The sequence below is a fragment of the Ahaetulla prasina genome, chromosome 1 (genome assembly GCF_028640845.1).
Source record: "Ahaetulla prasina isolate Xishuangbanna chromosome 1, ASM2864084v1, whole genome shotgun sequence".
Taxonomy (NCBI): Eukaryota; Metazoa; Chordata; class Lepidosauria; order Squamata; family Colubridae; genus Ahaetulla; species Ahaetulla prasina.
This window is the reverse complement of record NC_080539.1, coordinates 277,203,428-277,227,109: the sequence shown is the minus strand read 5'-3', so window position 1 is coordinate 277,227,109 and position 23,682 is coordinate 277,203,428. Positions and strand designations below refer to the sequence as shown.

The 23,682-nt window shown below is 33.6% G+C and overlaps 1 protein-coding gene across 1 annotated transcript in view; it reads left to right on the top strand.

Annotated features, from left to right (window-relative positions):
• KIAA1549L (KIAA1549 like) overlaps positions 1-23,000 on the top strand; it is a 129,374-nt gene extending 106,374 nt beyond the window's left edge. The window contains exons 17-20 of the mRNA XM_058160589.1: positions 2,766-2,863; positions 4,137-4,285; positions 13,018-13,169; positions 22,719-23,000. Coding sequence (XP_058016572.1) covers positions 2,766-2,863; positions 4,137-4,285; positions 13,018-13,169; positions 22,719-23,000 — 681 coding nt within the window. The remainder of the gene's footprint in view (positions 1-2,765; positions 2,864-4,136; positions 4,286-13,017; positions 13,170-22,718) is intronic.
• Positions 23,001-23,682: the final 682 nt, after the last annotated feature.

The following is a 23,682-nucleotide window of genomic DNA, read 5'->3' as shown; positions in this document are numbered from 1 at the left end:
TCATATGTTTTCAAGGAAAATCCGTTTGTGTTGGTTGAATATGTATCCATTTCACTGCAGAACCTTTGTATATGCCATACAGTGTTTTACATGCCTTTTAAGATCCTTGTCTTTAAAATCACATTGTATATTTCGTGTAAGGTTATGTGTGTGATCTTGGAGTTACATATTCGTGCAAGATGGATTACCAAACTAGACAATTAACCTGGTATGAGGTAATAGCATAAATGCAGTAAAAGTAAACAGTTTTTTTCAAGCTATAGACAATATTGGAAGTTATATGCTTCCTTTCATTGTTCTGGTTCCTCTAACTGAGGCTAGAGTATCAGTAATAGCAATAGCACTTAGACTTATATACTGCTTCACAGTGCTTTACAACCCTCTCTAAGTGGTTTGCAGAGTCAGCATATTGCCCACAACATTCTGGGTCCTCATTTTATTGACCTCGGAAGGATGGAAGGCTGACCCAACCTTGAGCAGGTGACACTCGAACTGCCAGACTGCTGGCAGCCCACAGTCAGCAGAAGAAACCTGCAATGCTGCATTTTAATCACTGCGCCACCACGGCTCTATCCTGAGTTAGAGGGAGCAAGAGGGATAGACTGACAGACTCATTCACAAAAACTCTATGCAGTATTACTAGCAGCATGGAGTGGGTACATGAATATATGCTACCAGAAAAGAGCCCAGAGACAAAAAACCCTTCCATGTTAAATCAACATTATGAAGATAAGACAGGTAAAATTATGCCTGCAGTGTGCTTTGCATTCAAGGACATGAGATACATGTTCTATTAAATGTTTAATTATGTTCAAGAAAATATTGCCTTATGGTAAATCATAAAATATTTTAATTATGCATTTGGAACAGTTACTGTCTTTCTTCTTCACTCAAAAAACAAAAAGAGGTCATCTTGTGATATATTTATGCCATTAATTTCTCATATGATAATGAGAAAATAAAAGTTATTTGTTCAAATGTGTGGGATGTGGGTTGGGTTGCAGATGATTAGAATTTTTTTAAAAAAGAGACAAGAATATTACAAACTAGAGTTTTCTTTGTGATTTTGTATGTGTGAAGTACTTTTAAGTATCACTGTATAACATAAATTCTAAGGCTCATTAATCCTGAATGATTAGCAACCATGTCATAGATATGTAGCTTTAAACTAGATCTTTTCCTTCTCTGACAAAGGAAGAATGAGAAACACTTCAGTGTGTCTGTTTAAAACTAGGTTGTGAAATTGTAAAATGAACAAAGTTTTGCCAGTTTATTTAAGAAAAAAACCTTTTATTCATATCCTAATAGATAATGTTGCGGTTTTATAAAAAACATAAATGCTAAGATCTATAATAAAATATAACACACACACACACACACACACACACACACACACACACACACACGTAGAATTATACAATTTCAAGGCCAGGCTATGTAACTAAATGGAACTCTCAGTCTGTCCAAACCAAAACCAGTCCTAGTTACCATAATGGTTTATTATTTTTCAGCAATATAAAAGCAACATTGCTTATGCTGGTTTATTTTATTGGGTTTGTTAAATATATGAGAAACAGCAATTTTGTCAGATGACTTGAAACTATTCTATGAGATATCAATATTGTTGCCTTCTACATAACATTGATTTAATTTATTCATGTGTTATTTTCAGGTTCCAGCTATTAGGCAACATGATTTAAAACTTGCTTACTGTGTATTGAAATCAGTTCATCCTACATCCATACAATAATTTATTCTCATATCAGTGTATGCTTGCAAGCAATTGAAAAATAAATGCTTATTGTGATCTCTTGTTTCATCAATTAGAGCAATTTGTACAAACAGCTATTCACCAAAAATAATATAATATGAATAAATATTAAGAATATTTGTGGTGTAAAATTTGACATAAGAAAAAACAGAAGTGCAAAAGAGGAGTGCATACTCATTTCATCTGAGTTGCTATGAGCAATTTAAAATAAATACCGTATATACTCGAGTATAAGCCGAGTTTTTCAGCACGTTTTTTGTGCTGAAAAACGTCCCCTCGGCTTATACTCGGGTCTATACGGCTTATACTCGAGTTTTTTTTTAAGCCCTCGGCTTATACCGAGTATATACGGCTTATACTCGAGTTTTTTTCTTTTTCACATTTTACTGACGGCGCTGGGAAGCCCTGCCGGTGCAGTGAGAGGCGGGCGGGGAGCCGCCAGCCTTCTCAGCTGAGGAGGAGGGTTTCAACCGGTAGGTGCCTCATTTCCCACCCTCGGCTTATACTCGAGTCCCCAGTTTACCCCAGTTTTTGGGGTAAAATTGGGGACCTCGGCTTATACTCGGATCGGCTTATATTCGAGTATATACGGTATAACTTACTCATAATGTTTCATGGGTTTTCCCCAAAGAAACTTAATTTGAGATTTAACTTTTGACAAATAAGGAGAATGAAAATGGGGGCTCTCCAAATTGATCTATAACTCATTTTTATATATGTTAAATGTTCTTATCTTGAAAAAAGATTGATTCTTGGTAGAATTATATAACATTTTACAAAATTAATGAATGAGAACTTTTGAGCACATTGAAAGGCTTACTTTTTAATTATTTAAAGACATTTTTAATTATTAGGCTTTTGAGACCACTACTTTTGAATAGACTCTATTGTGGAATTCAATCAAACGACCCCTTCTATAATGCAGAGAAAGATAGTCTAGTGTTGTTTTAATAATGGAAATTTTTTTGAGGAAACGTCTCTGATTTCTTCCCAGGCATACAGGTTTTCTCCACTCCCTGAAATGGTGATGGGTTCTCCACCTCCTCCTGTGCCTCCCAGAACAGGACCTGTTGCTATAACTTCTCTTAGGAGGTACTACAGAAATGTCTAATTTTCTTAGTAATTAATGCTGAGGCTCAGCTACACTACTGTGAAGCTAGCTCCTTATATTTAATATATACTTTTGAAATTCAATCAAATGGTATAATTTCACGTTATAATGTTATGATTAAATATTTTAAAACTATATATCTATGTTTCGACACAAAGTTTTTAGATATATAAAAATATGCAAAATCAATTCTCATTGTCTGAACCATGATTACAAAGATATAATCTCAGGGTGACTGTGCTATAAAATAATTAAATCATTAATAGAACACCCTGGTTTTTTTCTGAAATAACCAAATACAGGCAGCACAAGATCAGTGGATAATTTAATATTTTTGAGGGGGGTGGCAATCAAGAAAAATTTAGAAAATTTTTACTATAATGTTATTTATGTAAATTGGGTAATCATAATAAATGTAGACGGGTTTTAACATACTGTTAATATACTTCAACTATTTAGTGCACAATTCTCTGTTCATTTTTATTGTGGATAATGCCTTTTAAATTTTATATTCTCAGATCAAATTAACTTAATAATGCATCTTATGCATGAGTAGCTGATTGCTGTTGTGTTATTCAGTCTTACAAATTACTTGGTCTGACAAACTGCTTTTTTAAAACAACCACCACCACCACCACCACTTTGGAATATATTGCAAAGCCACCACATTGTACGAATAATGTATTTTCACGGTGCACTGGTATAAGAATACAGCTGAGCTATCCTCATTGGCTGACAGTGATGTCATCATAGTTATACAAAACTATCAATGAGCACTGGCAGTCACCCTCATCATACATTGTCAGATAGAATGAAAATAAGAGTAAGCTTAGCATACGTCTAGCAAATATCTAACAAAAGGTATGTCATTATTAACATTAATGTTTTTAAATGTTATAGTTAGAATTGTTTACATCAATATAGGTATTTTCTAGTGTTTACATTGCCATATCAAAATGCAGGACAAGATAAAAGATATATGAATTATTACCTAAAGCAAACTTAGTTTGAAGCAGTGGTCAACAAAGCTGATACGATTAGCTATTAATGAGAACTGTCAAAATGATAATATTTTCTCTATCGTCTTTCACAAACTTTTAAAGAAATCCTGCTGCTCTGGATGAAGTGGTTCTGCCTTTTGATCATTTGCATCGAAGTTCTAAAAAGTGCGGCACCAGAATAAATGGGTTCTAGACTTTGACCAAGGTATATTTGACATTGGCATGACTAATGTTTCCAATATGTATTGTACAGGTCAACTTCTGATATTGGCAGCAAGACAAGAGTATCAGAGTCCAGTGGGACTGAACAGATACAGCCACATGATCATGTCCCTTTTGTCCCAGTTTCAAAAGCCCCAGTAACTGTGGCTCCATTGGATCAATCAGCTTTGAATTACTCAGGTGAAAAACGCATGCGGTACAAACAGAGACCACATCTAAGTCTGTATGGCATAGAGACAAGTGTATGAGATCTAACAAATGTTTAAAACTGTGTTAATGGTTCTCTTGAAGGCTTGAGGAGGAGGATTGATAAAAGGATCCCCACATATACCTTCATTTATCACACGAAGTATATTTCTAACACATAGGAGAGGAATGGAGAGAAAGGACATGGTCTCGCTATTTGAAGCACCTGGAATTAGCATCTTTCTAAGACAGGACCTTGGAACTGCTACTGTGTTATAGGACAGAAAACAGATGGCCATGTAACATAGTCTTTTTTTTTCCTTTGCAGTAATTACTTTTGAGCTGAATGCATGTGTGTAGACTCAAAAACAAGGCACTTTTTAGAAAAAGCTAGGGGGAATTGCTGTTCTAAGGCATAGTATATTGAAGCCAATCTGAACTGATGGAAAATGTCATGTGGCTGTTTCATGGTGTCTACAGCTTCCAAGCTCTAGGTCCTTGCAAAGTGTTTAAAAGTGAATTTGGTGATGATATTCCAATTGGTAATCGAGAAGTTTCCGATATGGCAAATCTATTCAGATTAACTCCATTTGTCATTAATAAACTGAATATGCTTATACATGCAGCCGTATTTGCCACAAGGAGCTTCAGCAGATGATATTATGTAATACATGAAACTTCCTCATGCTGAGTTAAATCAGTTCACCTGTCTCCAGGTATGATTGGTAGCAGCTCTCCAGGATTTCAGACATCTTTTTTCATACTGCCTGAGATCCTTTAACTGAAGACAGTAATGACTGATCCTGAAACATGCAAAGAAAAAGTAGTTATATTATTATTTGCAGAAGACTTTGGGAGGATGAGAAGATTAGTGGTTGTATTCTACCGTTGACTTGTACCTCAAGACATTTCTTTGATTCAGTAGAATTATTAACCAACTGATCAAAATAATTCTTAGTTTAAAAACAGAGCAAAAGACTGCAGTCTATCAGATACTTTGGATTTATACATCCTAAATGTTTGTATATGCCTGTGTTTGAATGAGTTGGGAGTATATCTTGTTTTACATTGTAAAGTTGATCTCCCACTTCATTGATGTTCCTGATATTACATATTATTGCAGCTCATGAGTTAAGACTTTAGAGGAAAATTATTCTGATTGGTCAATAATTCAGCTAATGAAAAATGTATTGTTTTCAAAGAAAGAATAGTTTGTGTTGCTAGTTTGTTTAATGTGCTTACTTGGTTAATAAAGAGATTTAGAAGAAGCAGATTTTTTTAAAAGGGTGCTGCTACTAAATATTTATTCTTAACTTGACTGATACAGCCTGTATGATGAAAGGAAGGTAAGCTAACTAGCTGTTTAATTATGTGCAAAAGGTGTGGTGTAGATTTTTTTTTCTTCTTCTCTTTAACTAAATTGCTTTTTTCCCTATCTCAGTCTCATCGGTAGACAAAAAACAGTAAATTATTATCCTCAAAGTTTTGGAACAATTTTCTTTGAAGTATTTCTTGAAAATTCAACTATGTAAATTAGATAACAGCTTATAAAATAAAAGCTTGTTCCTACTCTCAGTGACCAATTTAGGTAAATAAAATCTGAATGGAAACAGTGTGTAGGGAGAACAGGTAACTTGATTATTGATCAAACAGGATTACTTGATGCCACAATTTTTCTTTGGATTTTCCTTCTTTACATTTTGTGGTTTAATACATACTGTGTTCAAATACCATGGGTGCCAATCCAAACACAGGCAGTGGCTGTTGTATGCACTTTCCAAATCCTTTTGTTCTAGATCAGGGGTTTTCAACCTTAGCTTGGCTGGCTGGGGAATTCTGGGAGTTGAAGTTCATGAATCTAAAAGTTGCCAGAGTTGGACACCCCTGCCCTGTCTTTTATCTGCTATTGTAACATTTGCCCTTCCCCCTTCCTGGGGTGAATAACAATTCTTCTCTTCTGCTGGTTTTTCTTTAGATGATATCACTAGCAGTAAATGTCAGTGGAATGAAATTGCATCTCTAGCCATTAATCTGATTTCCAGAATAAAAAATAGCCAATAGTGTATTATGAAGTTTATGAAGTACTTAACTAATGGAATATGCATTTCTATTCTATTGATTAGATGTATTGCTTTAAATTTCTTGAAGTTTTTATTAAAGAGGAGGAATTGACTTCTCTTAATTGTTAAATTTGGAAAAATCTTAAAAGCGATGACACTGGCTGAATGAACTGCTGGATGTGACAAATGTTTCCCTTTGTTTTTTAAATCTGAAAACATAAAAATGAGTGCTACTATAATGTTTCCTACATACGGAATATATTTTTAAAAACCTTACCTAATAGTCTTTGTAAGATCAGCATGTAATAATACATCAACAGTTAATAGCTTTTTCTTAAACAGATGTTCTCTAAAAAGTACAACATAAATAAAAGCAGATTAGACCACACTTTTAAGTGTGCTTACATGGAACCAATGCGTATAATTATATATACAAGCATTATATTCTTGTATATAGCATTATAGTTATACTAAATATAATTATACTTGGTATAATATAGCATTATATTTATACGAAGTATACTTTCATGGAAAGCAATGGAACATGCAATGTTCAATGATTGGGATAAGTTCTCTCTCTCACTGTCTCTTTCTCTCTCTCTCGCTCGCCCTCCCTCTCTCTCTTGTTCTTTCTCTCTCTCTCTCTCTCTCTCTCTCTCTCTCTCTCTCTCTCTCCCTCCCTCCCTCCCTCTCTTTCTCTCTCTTTCCATCTTTAAAAACAAAGGGCTTGAAAGAAGTTTCACTATATTGCCTTAGGTTATGATCCAGTGGCGCGTTGAAGAATTTTACTTAACTTTAGGCATGTAAATAGTCTCTGTGGGGCCACTCGGCACAGTTTGCATGTTGTCAAGAGATGCTTAATGCTTGTGTGCTCTTTTACTCATAGGTCTCATTAGCTTTGAAACCTTTTTTTTTCTTTATTGAAATAGTCAATCATTAGTTATAGTGCGTCTGGGCAGTCTTCTGCCATAGATAGCATGTCATAGGCTGCTTCTGAAAAATATTCCTTTGATGAACATTTCTGAAACTGATCTGTAATGGGATTGCACAAAATTGTTATGGATTATTCACCCTCTGTAGTTTCCTAGAACAGTGATTTTAACCTACATTTTAGGATATATCACTTTATCCTAACCTCTGAAATAATTTATCCGTTCAGCTCCTCCTTTTATTCTTGCTATTTTATTCTCAGTTCTAATTTTTATTGCCTGAATGCAGGGTGACTCAACCTAGAATATTCCTCTTGGAACTTCACACATTATTTTGGAAACCATGTACTAATAATTTCTTGGTTTTGGTTTGTTTTTTAAAATAAGATAGAATAATGCATATTACATGCTTATTTAAGTATTTAAATGTTGGTCAGTTTAGAATTTCAAGAGTGATACTTCAAAATGGATATTTTTGATGCAGAGGTATCTCTGTGACTCATTAGTAAAGCATTATTGCTATGATATATTTACTTATTATCAATAGTGTGTTGATAATAGAACAAGTTGAGATTTTTTGGGGCCCTCTCTGGAAAAGATGAAATGTAAACTATTGTCACCAAGATAGAATGCTGACATATATAGCTTTATGGAAGAAAAGAACAATATGGTAAACCAATTTCAATTAGATCTGCTAAAATCAGAAAACTTAAGTTATTACTATTATGCACTATTTGACTTTAGTGAGCATACTCACTAAATAAATTTGACTCCATAATAAAAGCTCAGATTTAATCAAGAATGTGCATTAATCGTGCCTCAGATTTAACTGAGATGGGGGTAACGTTATTATTGACATATGGACATTTGAAAACTCTTTAATTATACAGATAGTCATCATTTAGTGACCACAACTGGCACTGGCAACTCTGCTGTTAAACTTAGTGTTAAACTCACTAAGTCAAACTGTGACTGTGCTTATGATCTTACTTCAACTTTCTTTTGCTTTACAGGATTTGTTGTACAGTTATTTTTTTAATCACCACTAGGTGATAACTAGGAATGATTGTTAAATTAGGGAGTTGCTAAATGAGGACTACCTGAATTGAATTTTGCCAGTTTTCTTAGGAATAAATATGTTAAGGAATTGTGTAGATATTTCAGCATTACTCCATGCTTGCAAAAATATTCTAGCTTCTTATTTTCTGGGAATAAATCAGTGTTGGTTTATAAAAACTAATGAATGAATAAGGTTAATATGCCCTAAGAATAAGGGGCAGATTTTGAGAATCCCAGAGATATTTTAATTTGCCTTTTGTTTGAATGCTGACATAGTCATTTCACTTTACTCTTTCAGAAAAAGCAGAATATAGAAAAAGAGATAGAGTAAGCCAAAGAAATTAATTTCATGAGATAAAAAAGAAAATGCAACTAACCTAATTCGCTATAGCTCTGCATACCTTTTGATCTTTGTAAAACAATTCTTGCTTCCACCACACCCCATATAGATTCATACATTGACTTCTGTTGTTTAGGGCGATAACATCAAAATGGAGAAAATAGAATGGGCATCAGAATTTCATTTTTAATGTGTGCCAGTGTATACACAGAAAAAGTGACAATAAAGGTTATCTGATCTCTTAATTGTAATTTCAATCAGTGTTAGTTTTCAACAAGATTTTTTTTTTTTTTTGCTATGAAAACTTTGCAGCTTGAGTATGTCTTAAATAAAAATTGGAAGTTAACAGGGATGGAGTGGTTGGAAGATATTTGGACAATATTTCCATCTTAACCTATTCTTTGTTGATATTTCGAAAGTTGGCATAAACGTTTCCATGTACAGTACATCAATTTGTAATTCCAAGGCAGATTTCAGCTTCTTTCTTTAGAAAAAAACAGCAGAAAGAAGCACTATAGGACTGCATGTGGCTTTCAAGAAGTCATGAAGTTGTGAAGTTTGGAGGAATTAATCCAATCTAGAATCCCATCCCATTAGATCCCGTAGAGTTTCTAACACAGATAAATGGTTTCAAGAAAGTAGATGGTTTCATTTATAACTGGAACTTGCAAGAATATATGAATACTTTCATCTGATCAAGTCATCGTATTTTCTTGAAATCACCAAAAATAACAAGAACATGCAAACTAAAATAAAGATAAGCAGTTCAACTGGCATTACTAACTACAAGAAATAATTTGGGATTCTCTAACCATTTTGACTACCTCAGAAAAGAGAATCTGGAACAATAACAAAATACATCTTGATCTCTAATCCTACTAGGAAATATTGAGTGAATAAATGATAATTGAGCCATATATTCTGTATTGAATAGGTAAAATATATCCTGAAATTGGCATGGGGATTAGAACTGCTTTCTCTTCAGTCATGCTTCTTACATGCTTCTATAGTGAATCTTAACTATAAGGGATTCAAAATGTTAGCATGAAATTCCCAAAGGATAAGCAACTTTCAATCAGTTGTTTGTAGGAGAATAAACCAATTATAACAACTTTACAGTTTTAAAATGACTGCTGCTACTACTATTACTACTACCACCACCACCACCACCACCAGTATTTTAAGATTTCTGCTTGGCCACATGAGTCTGGTTTAAGTGGTCTGCACAATCGTGATCACAGTTCTTCCCTTTTTCAGGAGAAAAAGTTTGAAATGTAAGTTACATATTTGTATTGATGGTGACTTTTATACGGGTTCTAATTCTGAGTGATCTTTTCATATTTACACTAGAGCAGTGGGTCCTTCCCTTGCTTCTTTTATTTGTTTAACTTGAGGATAGAAAAAATGCTCACTGCTGCTCTTCTACTCAAGATCAAAATGGTGGAGAAGACATAGAAAGAACATAGTTTCCATCCCCCCCCCAACCCTCTAAACATGGATTAAAGGTTAATTCTGCTGTATTTGTGTTGGTTTGCATCCTTCTAGTTCTGGGGGAATGCATAGGGAAAATTACAATTGCTCCAACAGGATAGCAGATCCTCACTAACCTTATCCTGGATTTAATGTTACAAGCCATCTTCGTGATTGTAAAGTGTGGTGTAAATATACAGCTGTGGTATAAATATTGGTACTGGAAATGCCTTTAAGCAGTAAAATATTTTCTAATTTCATAATTTATTTGTGTTAAATCTAATCATTCCAACCTATGGATTCAAGGGACTTTGTTTGTAATATGATGTCTCTGTTTTGTTATTATTATGACTATTATTATTACTACTATTATTATTACTATTGGAATGGCTCTTTTTAGAATTGTTGTTGAGGCCCATAAGGTTAAATACACCGTATGCTATATTCATTCAGGCGTGTATTCATTGACAGAAGAAATAATTTCCTGAAACCTTTCCAATTCAGAGTTTAAGGTCTCACCTCAGAGAGATCTTAAAGAGACATAACTCAAGGAACAAATAGTATGGGGCTAACTTCTAATATTCTTTCCCAAATGAAGGTTGTTTGGTTGGTATATTTGGTTCCTTTTATAACTTGTAAACCCATAAGCAACATTTGCGCAAACTTGAGAAGCCCATTGTAGACAAAGAAGGCTGGAAAACTATGTTGTAAATTGAAATGGAAAAATGAAACTTTGTCTTATTAAAATACATTGTTTCTGTTTAACATTCCATGTGTGTGAAGTGTTTTGTTTTGAGATACTCAAACATATTTGTCAATAAGACACAAAAAGAGCAGTTTTGTTTAATAAATAGGCTTTTTGCAAAGGAAATAGCAACTGATGACAATAATGTAACAATCATGGCAGGTGTTAAGTGCTATTCACTGGTTGAGTTGTAATCTGTATAAGTTCCTAAGTAAACATTAAATGGAGGTAAGAGGCATAAGGCACACAAGTTCCACTATGCAGCAGAGGATCTTATGAGAATCACATTGGCAGTAGGGCATTTTGCATAGATGCTATGATGAACTAAAGAAAGAAGGAAAATAAAATTACAGTATTCATAAATATGATAGTGAATTTACAGCTTAAATGTTGTTCTTCACTTGATCGAGTTTTCACAGGAAGATTACAATAAATTTTACTCAAATTCTGTAAAACTGAAATTTTATTCCAAGAGAGGTATATTGTGCATAGTAAAGATAGTTGTAGCAAAATTAGCATATGGAGACAGTTTCAAAATTAACATTGCTCTGGAGATATTTTCTTTAGGAAGAAAACTGTAGACCTTTTTATATTTACATAAGAATAAGTTTCATTGAATTCAATTAGTTTATATGGATAAGATTAGGTTCCAAAAGTTATATGAATAGCAACCACAAAAGATGCTAACAGTATGCCAAAGCAAAGACCAAACTACATTGGATTCAGAAAATGAAATATTAATAGCACATGCTACTAGCTGTCTCCCAAACATGGACTTATGACAGAGATATTTTGTTTTCAGCAAAAAAAGAAAAGAAAACCAGGCTCTATAACGTTTGCATACTTAATTATTAAAAATTTGAGTTCTAGAAAAGATGATGAAGATACTTGGAACATTAAAAACCCTAACATATGAATAATTGCTGTCTTTGGTCTATAAGAGCAGTGCTTCATGACCAGATGATAACAGTGGGTTCCTTTTAAAAAAAAATACTTTGCAACATTTTTGCTGAGAGAAGTAAAGTGATATCAGCAATTTGAGGAACGCATCCCAGAAGATACCAGTGACAGACACTGAAAAATCTGTTCATTTGTCAGCTGATGAAGAAGGTCATCCCTGTGGACAAGTAAAGTCTTTATGAAGACATTAGAAAGGATCAGGAAACAGCAAGATTGTGACTAAGAGACGATATATATATATATACATACATACATACATACATACATACATACATACGTGTGTGTGTGTGTGTGTGTGTGTGTATAGTCAGATTTTTCACTGGAATTGAAGATTTAAATAACATTAAATGCTAGGTTATTTGAACTACTTAAAATCTGACGCACACAACATAATACGGTCACATCTATAATGTTACTCCCATATTCTTTAATAATCCAACAATTCTACTCAAAATGTGACTAAACACACAAAATTTCACTCAGAAGAATTTGAAAGATTTTGCAAATGTACCAAAGCACTGTTACACACAAACATATTTCACAAAATCGAAACAGATGGTTACAGCGCTTTCCAGAAACTCTTAATCCTATTGTGATTGCTCATTGTTCAATAATACTCTGTTGAAAATGAACTATGTTGGTGTTTCGGCTAATAATTGTACAAAAGAAGCAACACATTTAGAGAAACACTAGAGTCTATTTTGCTTCTCATATCACATATACATTATGTATACTCGCAAGTTTTATTTGAAACATGCCCAGAAACATCTCTTTCTACTCTGCATAAATCCAAGAATATGCATCTGCATTGTGCCACTTAATAATGGAAATAATGAATGAAAAGCTGGTACAGTAATTCATTTGGACAATGAACAAGTACTGCTACTAGTTGCATGAATATAGTGTGACCATCTTCGCTGTATCACATGGAATGTCTCTTTCTATAGGTGCCGTCTCTTCCACAAAACGTGCCACAATAGTGGCAACTTGGCACTAGGTGCAGATGCAGCTAGTATACATGATCTACTTTTGGCAAGAAATTCTCCATCGCCACTTAAACAATGGGATCTTCTATTTGGAACATCTCAGATGTCCTTTAAAATGTTCCTCTGTGTTTATAAAATGTGTTTCGATGACTAACTACCTTCCCTATTTTTTGATAGGAAATACAGTTCCAGCGGTGTTTGCCATCCCAGCAGCAAACCGACCTGGGTTGACAGGTTATTTCATCCCAGCATCACCTGCGGCATACAGAAATCAGGCTTGGATGTCATATGCTGGAGACCATGATATCCCGGGACAATGGGCTGACTCGGTAATTGAGCAGATTTTATTTTACTATTTGTATCTCAGAGTAAACTGATATATACAGGTAGTCCTCGAATTACGTTCACAATTGAGCCCAACATTTATGTTGCTGAGTGAGACATTTGTTAAGTGAGTTTTGCCCCATTGTACAATCTTTTTTGCCAATGTTGTTAAGTGAATCATTGCCATTGGTAAGTGAATCTGATTTTGCTTGTCAGAAGGTCACAAAAGGTGATCACCTGATCCTGGTGTACTGCAACTTTCATAAATGCGAGTCAGTTGTCAACTGTCTGAATTTTGATGACATGACCATGGGGATCCTGCAATGGATGTAAGTGTGAAAAATGGTCATAAGTCACTTTTTTCAGTGATGTTGTAACTTTGAACAGCCACTAAATAAACTGTTGTAAGTCGAGGACTATCTGTATTCCTTTTTTTAAATTCCAATGTTGCTATTATTATTTCAAGGGAAAAAAATAAACTTGATAGAAATACACTAAATGCAACAAGAATATTGATCAATGACTTGCAATTAAATAGCAGATTGAAGATATCATATGGCTAACACATTCTAGTTCACAACAAACAACTTAAGAGTAGTATAAGATATATGATACTCAATTTCTGGCCAAGAGATATCTCTACTGAACTATAAAAATATTCAAATATAAAAATTATGTTTAAAAATTGAATTAAAATAAATTTAACATAATTGAATTAAAATAAATACAATTAAAATCAGTGAGAAAAAAACTAAATAGTAAACAATACACTAAGAATACTATAAATAATGTGTAGACTATGTGACTGATTAAAATACAAAATTCTGGACTCCAAATTTAGGTTTCAACACAAATGAAAAAAGCTGTCATTGTTTTTCGAAGATTTGCATCCAAATAATAAAAATGAAGAGAAGAGCACATTCACATATATAATGGAAGGTGATTGATACTGGTTACACAATTGCTGATTGTATTACTCAGCTGTCCAGCCAATTCTAGAAAAGAACTTAAAATACGATGTTACAGTACAACAATAGGAAGTCCACTTTGCTAACGTTCATTAATGTTTTCGGTTCCTTTTATAAAATCTTATTAATGCAAAATAACAAATAGTTGTTACACGTATTGTTCAAATTTTCTGGTATGCCTAAGTGGGGTTTAAGCTAAGTATTAGAACTATAAAACACATAGTAGAATAACAGAGTTGGAAGGGACCTTGGAGGTCTTCTAGTCCAACTCCCTGCCCAATCCTATACCATTTCAGACAAATTTTGGCCCAATCTGATTGTGATTTCCCAAAGTAATTGGAAAACAACACAAAGAGTTAAGAATGATACAGTTTCAGTGATCAAGTGAGATATACAATGCCAAAACAGACTTTACATAATTAATACATAATAATCTACTAAATACATATAGTTTTTGACTTAACAACAATTGAGCCACAAATTTCTGTTGCTAAATGAGACATTTGTTACATGGGTTTTTCCTCATTTTGCGACCTTTCTTGCCGCAGTTGTTAATCACTGCAGTTGTTAAATTAGTAACCTGTTTGTAAGTGAATTTAGCTTCCCCACTGACTTTGCTTTTCAGAAGATTACAAAAAGTAATCTTTTCTTTTGCTGGTACTGGCCTAGTGATAGTGTCACATGACCTGTGACACTGCAACCGTCATATATATGAGTCAGTTGCCAAGTGTCTGAATTTCGATCATGTGACAATTAGTATGCTGCAATGGTCATAAGTGTGAAAAACAGTTGTAAGTCAGTTTATAACTTTGAACGGTGCTGTTGTAGAATAGATAGATAGATAGATAGATAGATAGATAGATAGATAGATAGATAGAATTTTTTTATTGGCCAAGTGTGATTGGACACACAAGGAATTTATCTTGGTGCATATGATCTCAGTGTACATAAAAGAAAAGATATGTTCGTAACTTGTAACTTTGAACGGTCACTAAATGAACTGTTGTAAGTTGAGGACTCCCTATATTTACTTCTTCTACTTCACATTATTGATGAAGATATGGCTTGCATTGGTTTTCTATTGATAGAGTTTGTAAATTAAATAATAATGATAATCGGTGCACTGGGTGCCATACCAACAAATCTTGGGGGGCACTTATAAAATCCTTGGATTGACTAAATTTCCATCAGCCAATTGCCAAAGGCCACATTGCTTGAATTCACACATTTACTATGCCCATACATACATGTTAGTTTCTTCAGAAGAACTTGATGAAGAACTTGATACTGAAGGCCAGTACCAGCAAAAGAACTGGCAATTGTGACATTGCCACTCAAAACTCAATTTTTCTAAACAGATAGTAATAATAATTTAGATATTATATGTTGCCCAACTTCCAGTGAATCTGAGCAGTGTACAGATTACTAAACATATTTAAAAACAAGGAAATGAGAAAAAAACCCAACAACAACCAAAAATAGGGATGGAAACAAAGATTCATTGTGTATGAGATCTTGTATGGAAAGTATTTAGTTTAGGCATTGGTGGTGTTTTCCTTTACATGAAAGGAAAAAAGCACTGAGAGAATTCTGCTCTAGTGTTATGTCTAAATCACCTTGTAAGCTTTTAAATGAAGAGTTAAAATAGTTTTTTTTTTAAAATGAATAAATTGAGAACTCCCAGTTTTTAAAAAAACAATGAGTAAAATAGAGGCCTCCTGTACTGAAATTTTGGGTGTCAAGGTAGTGTTCTAGATCATTTATTTTTGGAAGAGCATAAAACACAATCTTATATGTATTAGTTTCTTTGCAAAATACAAGCTGCAAATGAAATACAAATTAATTATTAAAATAATAGTACACCCTCTCCTTAGAGACCACAATCTGTTCCTTAAATCAGTAGCAAAATGGTCACTAAGCAAAATGGTTGCTAAGTAAACATATGACTGAAAAAGAGAGATGCCATGTAGATCATTGGTTCCTGCCATCTTTTTCAGATAAAGTACTCATGTACAGTGTCCTATGCCTGACCCATTTATTCCTGGTTTCTCCTCCCGGCTTCACAGGGTAGAGAGACTGGATAAAGAAACCCTAACTCTTCCTGCTTCTCTCTGCAGTGCAACACTTCCCTAAAAAGTGCTAACTGCAAATTAAGAAGTCCAGCTTTTGTTTAAAACTCTTTGCTCTGCTGGTGCCTGAAACTGACCAGACTTTAATCAGTTACACACTGCAGTTTTTCATTTTAGCTTCATGAAATTTAGTTGTAAATGTGCAAAGTAGTCAAAAATTATTTATTATTATTACCATCGTAATATTTTTTGAATGGCTACTAAATGAGGTAGACACTAAATAAAGAGTAGCTGTAAAAACAAAAATCAACCAAAAGTGATAAAATAAATTAAAATAAAATAAAATAAAAGGGCCTCTGTGGCTCAGACTGGTAAGACAGTCTGTTATTAACACAGCTGCCTGCAATTACTGCAGGTTCTAGTCCCACCAGGCCCAAGGTTGACTCAGCCTTCCATCCTTTATAAGGTAGGTAAAATGAGGACCCAGATTGTTGGGACAATAAGTTGACTTTGTATATAATATACAAATGGATGAAGACTATTGCTGGACATAGTGTAAGCCGCCCTGAGTTTTCGGAGAAGGGCGGGATATAAATGCAAATAAAAAAAATAAAAAATTTAAAAAAAATTAAAAAAATGTCATCAATAAAAGTTATTGCAATTTATCTATTTTAAATTTTTCTGGTATCTGTAAATAAGACAACCATATATCCCTCTGCAATCAATTGTTATATCCCCCTTGACAGAATTCTAGTATTCACAATATTTTAATTTGTGTTGGTCTATTATTTTTTGGGTATAGAATGTTTCTTGTGTTGAAAGCTATAAAGATGTTTTTTGGGCATAGCCTGGATTTGCATTTATTCCATAGTCTCAATATGACACACGTAACATAATAATTTTTGAAGTCAACATTAACTTTATCATATCACAAATATTCATTCAACTCAAATCTCATGTTACGTTCTTTTAACTATAAAAGTCTTTTATTTCTCAGCAATACCCACTCTTTCATCCAAATCAAACAACAAGCTGCAAAGTACAATTTCTAATCAGGTAACATTTTTCTTTGGAAAATACCTTATCCTTTGGATGGCATGCTATCTCTACCATTCATATTTAGAAAAAATTAGAATAATTTTTTGGTAATAGCAGCAATGATGTTATGAGACAATGCAGATTTGCAAATGGTTTGGTTGGTAAAAGTGTTTGAATCTCTGGATTTCTCAGCATTGTAGAGAAATGCTTCACCATTTTTATGGGCCTGAACTAGAGAAATACTGGCCTCTAGTGCTTTATTCCCAGACGTAGGTTTTTTAACAAGTTTGACTTCGCATTAGTTGAGTAACAGGAGTGTAGTTGGATTTTATCTTTAAAACATTAGGTGCCTAGTAAATTTTGATTGTATGTTGTAGCCCTGAGCAGGATTGAACAATAAAATGACATGATTTTGATAGTTTTAATAGAAATAAAGTTCTAAAGAATCTTGCAATTGCTTTTTGTTGTTTTCAAACTATATTTTAAAGTTTCAATCACAAATTTTTATAAAAATATTTTTATTAAATTATATTTTTATAAAAACTATATTTCAAATGGTAATTTATTCAAAAAAACAGAGTCCTAAATTTATATCCAGCACAAAATTACAAACAGAAAGAATATTTTATATTTATGTATTTATTAAAGTATTTATTTTCCACTCACTATCTTGGAATCTTAGGCCAGATTACAATTCTTAAAATATGAAAGAGAATCTAATGAAATGAAATGAAAATACTTTTAATTTTAATACTTAAAAATGAAACACTTTAATGCTTAAAAATGAAACAACACAATAAACGAGAGAGATACAAATTCTTGCATGGAAAGAGAGATAATGTCATCTCAGGCACTTGAAGAAAGCTACTACATCTCCCTAAGTCGTCTTTTTTTGAAAATTAAATATGCTGTTTCTTCAATCACTCTTCATAGGATTTCATTTCTATTCATTTTGCCCTCCTTGTATCACTAATCCCATCCCAGATTTTTTGAATCCTTAAAGTGTAATAGCAGACACTATGGAGACACTATTCTAGGAGAGGGGGTTTCTGATCAAAGCAGAATCAATTGGAAGAGTTTCCATTATTTGGAAACATTTCCCTTTTCCACAGACATGGTTTGCAATCATATCCTTTCTCACAACTATTCCCAAACTAAGTACTTCCCTTATTACACCTGTATGTTTGATTCTTGTTTAAGTTAAAAATATTGCATTAAAAGGTAAGTTAAAATCAAATATTATTTTCAGCCCATCTTTCCAAAAAATCAAGATTGTTTTAATGATATTTATTTTGCCTTCTAAGGTATTAGCTACCCCACTCCATTGTGTGCCCTTTGTATGTTTGTTCATTCCTTCTACTTCCTTATCTGAATCACTGTTAAAAACACTGAAATGTGAAAAGTCTGATTGGATGTCTATAGCTTTCTGACAATCAGTTAAGAAAGTTATACAATCAAAAACTAAATAAAGGCATTCACAGATGACCTGGTATTTATTTTAGAAGAACTACAAGAATCTGGGCCCAAGTTATTGAAAATAAGAGCAGAGTATGGCGAAGTTGCAGGACTAAAAATGAATAAAGAGATAACTAAAATACTAGTTAAAAATGTCACAGAGAAACAAACAAACAAACAAAAAAGAGTTGGTGGAAAAGATAAATATTCAGATAGTTAAGAAAGTCAAATACTTAGGAGTTCCGTTAACAGCAAGATGTGCATCTATAAAAGAAGATAATTATATGAAACTATTACAACAAATTAAATTTGGAGAAATGGAAAAACCTGCAGCTATTGTTGATAGGAAGAATAGCTACAATAAAAATGAACATTCTGCCGAGACTGTTATTCTTACTCCAAACAATTCCAATAAAATTAGAAAAAATTTTTTTTTGAAGAACTAAACAAAATGATATACTTGGCAAGGGAAAAAAAGCAAGAATAAGACTGAAACTGCTCCAAGATACTAAACTAAAAGGGGGCCTTGGGTTGCCAGACTGGGAGCTATACTACCAGGTTTCTGCACTAGTCTGGGTGAAAGAATGGGTAAACTTGAGACATAAAAGACTATTAACTTTGAAGGGACTTGATCTCCAACTGGGGTAGCATGCCTTTTTATGGTATTGGAAAAATAAAATACATGGATATTTTCAAAGGCACCTTGTTAGAAATGCACTACAGTTAGTATGGGGGAAATTTAAAGAAAGACACTATATAAAAATACCAGTCTGGTTCTCCACGATGGAGGTACTGATTCATCCGAATGTGATTTATATAGAAAAAATGGTAAAGTATAAGGACATTTTGAAAGATAAAGGGGAACTCAAATCTAAAGAAGAATTGATTAATCAAAGGATCGATTTAGCATGGTGGCCATACGTGCAAATACAATCAAGATATGAGAAATATGCAAGAATGCATGGTTTCTATGAGAAACCAACAGAACTAGACCAGATATTATTAGGGACAGATGAAAAATTAATTTTAAAAAATTATAGCTACTTATTGAGTATTAAAATGGAAAAAGAGCAAGTGAAAGAAACAATGATAAGATGGGCTAAACACTTTGGTCACGCAATACAATTCGACAAATGGCAGAAATTGTGGGATAAAAACTGTAAATTAACAATATCAACGGCATGTAAGGAAAATTGTACAAAATGTTTTATATACCACCAGTGAGGTTAGCTAAGATGTTTGAAAACTTATCAACTAAATGTTGGAAGTATAATAAGACATCAGGTTCATATTATCGTATGTGATGGATATGCCCAAAGGCAAAAAAATACTGGACATATTTTGTTAGAAAAAATGATAAAACATTTCATAGATTTGAAACCAGAAATATTTTTGCTGGAATACAACCAGAACAGTATAATAAAGGGAATACATATTTAATTTTATAACGGCAGCAAGGATAGTGTTTGCACAACAATGGAAAATGATGAGGTCCCGACAGATAAAAGTGTAATAAAAATATTAGAATGTGCTGAGATGGATAGATTGACACTTAAGGTAAAAGAAAAAGAAGAAACAGAATACTTTTTAACACGGGTTAAACTAAGAAAAAAAGAGAAGACTGTAGACTTTTAGACTTTAAAAAGAAGTCAAAGAGAAAACAAAAATCTGTATTGAAAATATTGCAAGATGGATAAACCAATTGTTTTACTATTTTATGATTAATATTGATATGTTTATTAAGATTGCAAGTATGATTATGGTTATTGTTGTACCTTTACTTAAAATTAATTATGCCCAGACAACACACTATTCAGATATATACATACATACACACATACACATATACATACATACACACATATATGTTGCAGTTGTTAGTTATAATCTTTTGACTTTCTGCCAACCAAACCTGGTTGTTCTCCCACTGTCAACTAGGATTGCGATTGAACTCCATTGTTTGTTTTCTTTTTGCTACTTATTTTTGGGAGCTTTTTTCTACTTAGCTTTCTTCTCTTGATATTTTCTGTTTTTATTTGTAAGCTCCCCCTGCCTAGTCAGGTGGTCTCAGAATTGAAGTAATAAATAATAAATGAAAGAAGATAAATATTAACTTTGACAGGTTTTTTTAAAAAATAGCAGACTTGGTAGAGCTCTCTTTATGAAATTTAAGGAGGATGCTTATTGTGCCAGGTATCAGCAAGAGTAATTTCTGGAACAGAGAAGGAACTATTACATATTCACTGCTTCCGATCTGTTTATAGAGGGAGATAATGAAATTTATGCTTTAAATTCTCCAATCAGTTGTATAATAGAAAAGGACAATAGCTAGAAAAGATTTGTAAAGCTGAAAAAAATGTTTTGAAAAATGAAAATTGATTGAAATCCTTGCTTAAAATGAAAATAAATTATATACATACAAACTTTTAACAAAAAACTTATATATTATGGCAGTCAGAACTTTCTGACTTGGATATGAGATAGAAAAGTGAACTGCTCTAATTTAATGGCTGCCACATCTGTGCTACAAATACCAAGATGACCACTCGCTCATAGCAGAGAGATGGAGTTTTCTGTATAGCATCTAGTGCAGTGATGGCGAACCTATGGCATCCATATTGGAAGTGGCATGCAAAGCCATCTCTCCGGGCACGCCAGCCATTGCCCATTGCTCTTATAGGTTCCGGTGTGATTTTTGCATGCGCGAGAGCACCGGAAACCGGAAGAGCAGCTCCCCAGCACACATGCACATGCTGGGAAGCTGAGCTTCCGGTTTCTAGCACACACATGCGTGCCCGCCAGCTGAACTTTGCGTCCACATGTGTGCCAGAAACCGAAAGACCAGGTGACTGGTAGACATGCATACTCCGGAAACAGGAAACTCAGCTTCCCGGCATACACATATGCGCTGGGGAACTGCTCTTCCGGTTTCTGATGCTCCTGTGCGCATGCGCTCCCGGTTCAACACTCAGTGCTGAAAAGCTTCACCAACACTGATCTAGTGGTTGTCCAGATTTTATAATCCATATCCAATAACCCTATTCTATGCAATATTTTTCTCCAAATTAGTGTGAAGATTTCCTTACATACTTTTTATAACATGTGAATAAAAAAATAAATCTTTTGCTCTATCAATTCTCCTCTTTCTGCAATTTCCTTATATGGAAAAAAACATGTAAACTAATTTTTATAGATAATGTGCCTGTCTTTCTACTATTGTCCAAGTCACCTAAAAGGTTCAGATTCAGCTTTGGTTGCTCTGAGGAAAGATGTTATAGAGATCTACAGACTCTCAAGTAGAAGCCTAATTTGCCTTGGGCTTTAAACAAATATTATGTCCTTTTTTATGTGTATTGTATCAATTTGAGTGAAACATCTGCTTTGAAAGGAAATAATGTTCTATAATTTTTTAGAAAAAATAAATAAATTAATATCTTTCCAATAAAATATCCTTAAAAATTGTCATATATAGGAACTATTGACTTCACTAGTAAGATTATTAGGAAAAGGGAATATAACCTATTATTAGTTTTAATCTTTAGCTTTGGGGTTATTAAATGAGTAGACATTGACTATGATACAAAATTTATGCAGAACAAAATAGCAATACCACTCAGACTTATATACAACTTTACAGTGCTTTGTTACTAGCCCTCTCTAAGCGGTTTACAGAGCCGTTTCTGTTTTGAGGGTGGGACAATGCCACTGGGGCATCTCCTTCATGTCCAAGGAAAAAAGAAGTCTCATTCCAATTAGAGAAGTTAGTACCTCTCGGTATGGCTACTATGGCTACTATGTTCCCATCAGATTACTGAGGAATAGAAAACCATTGATTTGACAATGATTTCTAATGAAAATGATTTCCCTCAATGATTTCCACTCAAAAATGACATTTCTTTTGGAATAATCGAACTGATAATTTTACAGCTTTTCCCAAGTGATATATTTATATGAGGTAGGGACTGCAGCTGTTCTGTGTTGTTTAAGTGAGAGGAGTTCACGTTCTACTTAAAATCTTCTGTAGGTTCCACACCCTGGCTACATAGAAGCATATTCACATCTACCCTATCAGCACAACTGTCTTTCGATGCTTCATCCTCAGTATGGTGAATCAGCAGATTTGTACCCAAGTCTGGAAGAAGCTCCGCACTCTGCTACAGCTGGATCTCATCAAAGCATAATAGAAAATGATGCTTCAGTCAACCCTGTCCTCAATCTTTCTACAACTGCCTTGGTGAAGGCAATAAGAGAAGAAGTAGCAAAGTTAGCCAAGAAGCAGACAGAAATGTTTGAATTTCAGGTTTGATGGGTTTCTGTTCTGTAGGTTTTCGTCACTAGGAAGCCTCTAGCTTTTAAATTAGACTTGTCAAAAGAATGCCCTGTTTTTCCAATTCTGATAGAGTCAATATTGGACCTTTTAAAGTGATAGCAACTATAACATCAGTTCCATGCCTGTTTCAATAAATATTCCCTGGCATTCTTTGTGAAACATAGATATATTATAAGCAAGTGTTCATCACATATATCTTGTTTGATGACATTTCTACCACTGTAAACATTTGTTAAACCAAATGCCTGCTTACTATTCCAATATACAAAGTGCTGGGGAAGCACAAATATAGATCACTCTGTAGCAACATGTGCATGTAAAAAGTAAGTTTTATCTTTCTGGGTCAAGAGGAAACTAATACTGTGATAATTAAAGGACACATATTCTTTCATTAATGGTCAAGTAAGTTATATTTTGGAACACAAGTGTAAAGACTGAGTACAACAAAGGAATAGAGCTCAGCTTTTGCCAGAAACCACATTTGGACCTTAAGAATTTGATATGTATGAACTACACAGAGTGCTTTATTAATGTCCTCAAAGGCTTTATCATTGTTTATAATCCAAAAACCAGGGGAAAAAGAGCTGGTAAGAAGTATACTAGTATAATTAGTGTCTAAAGTGCTGGTATAATGTTACCTTTGAGTTACACAGAAAGT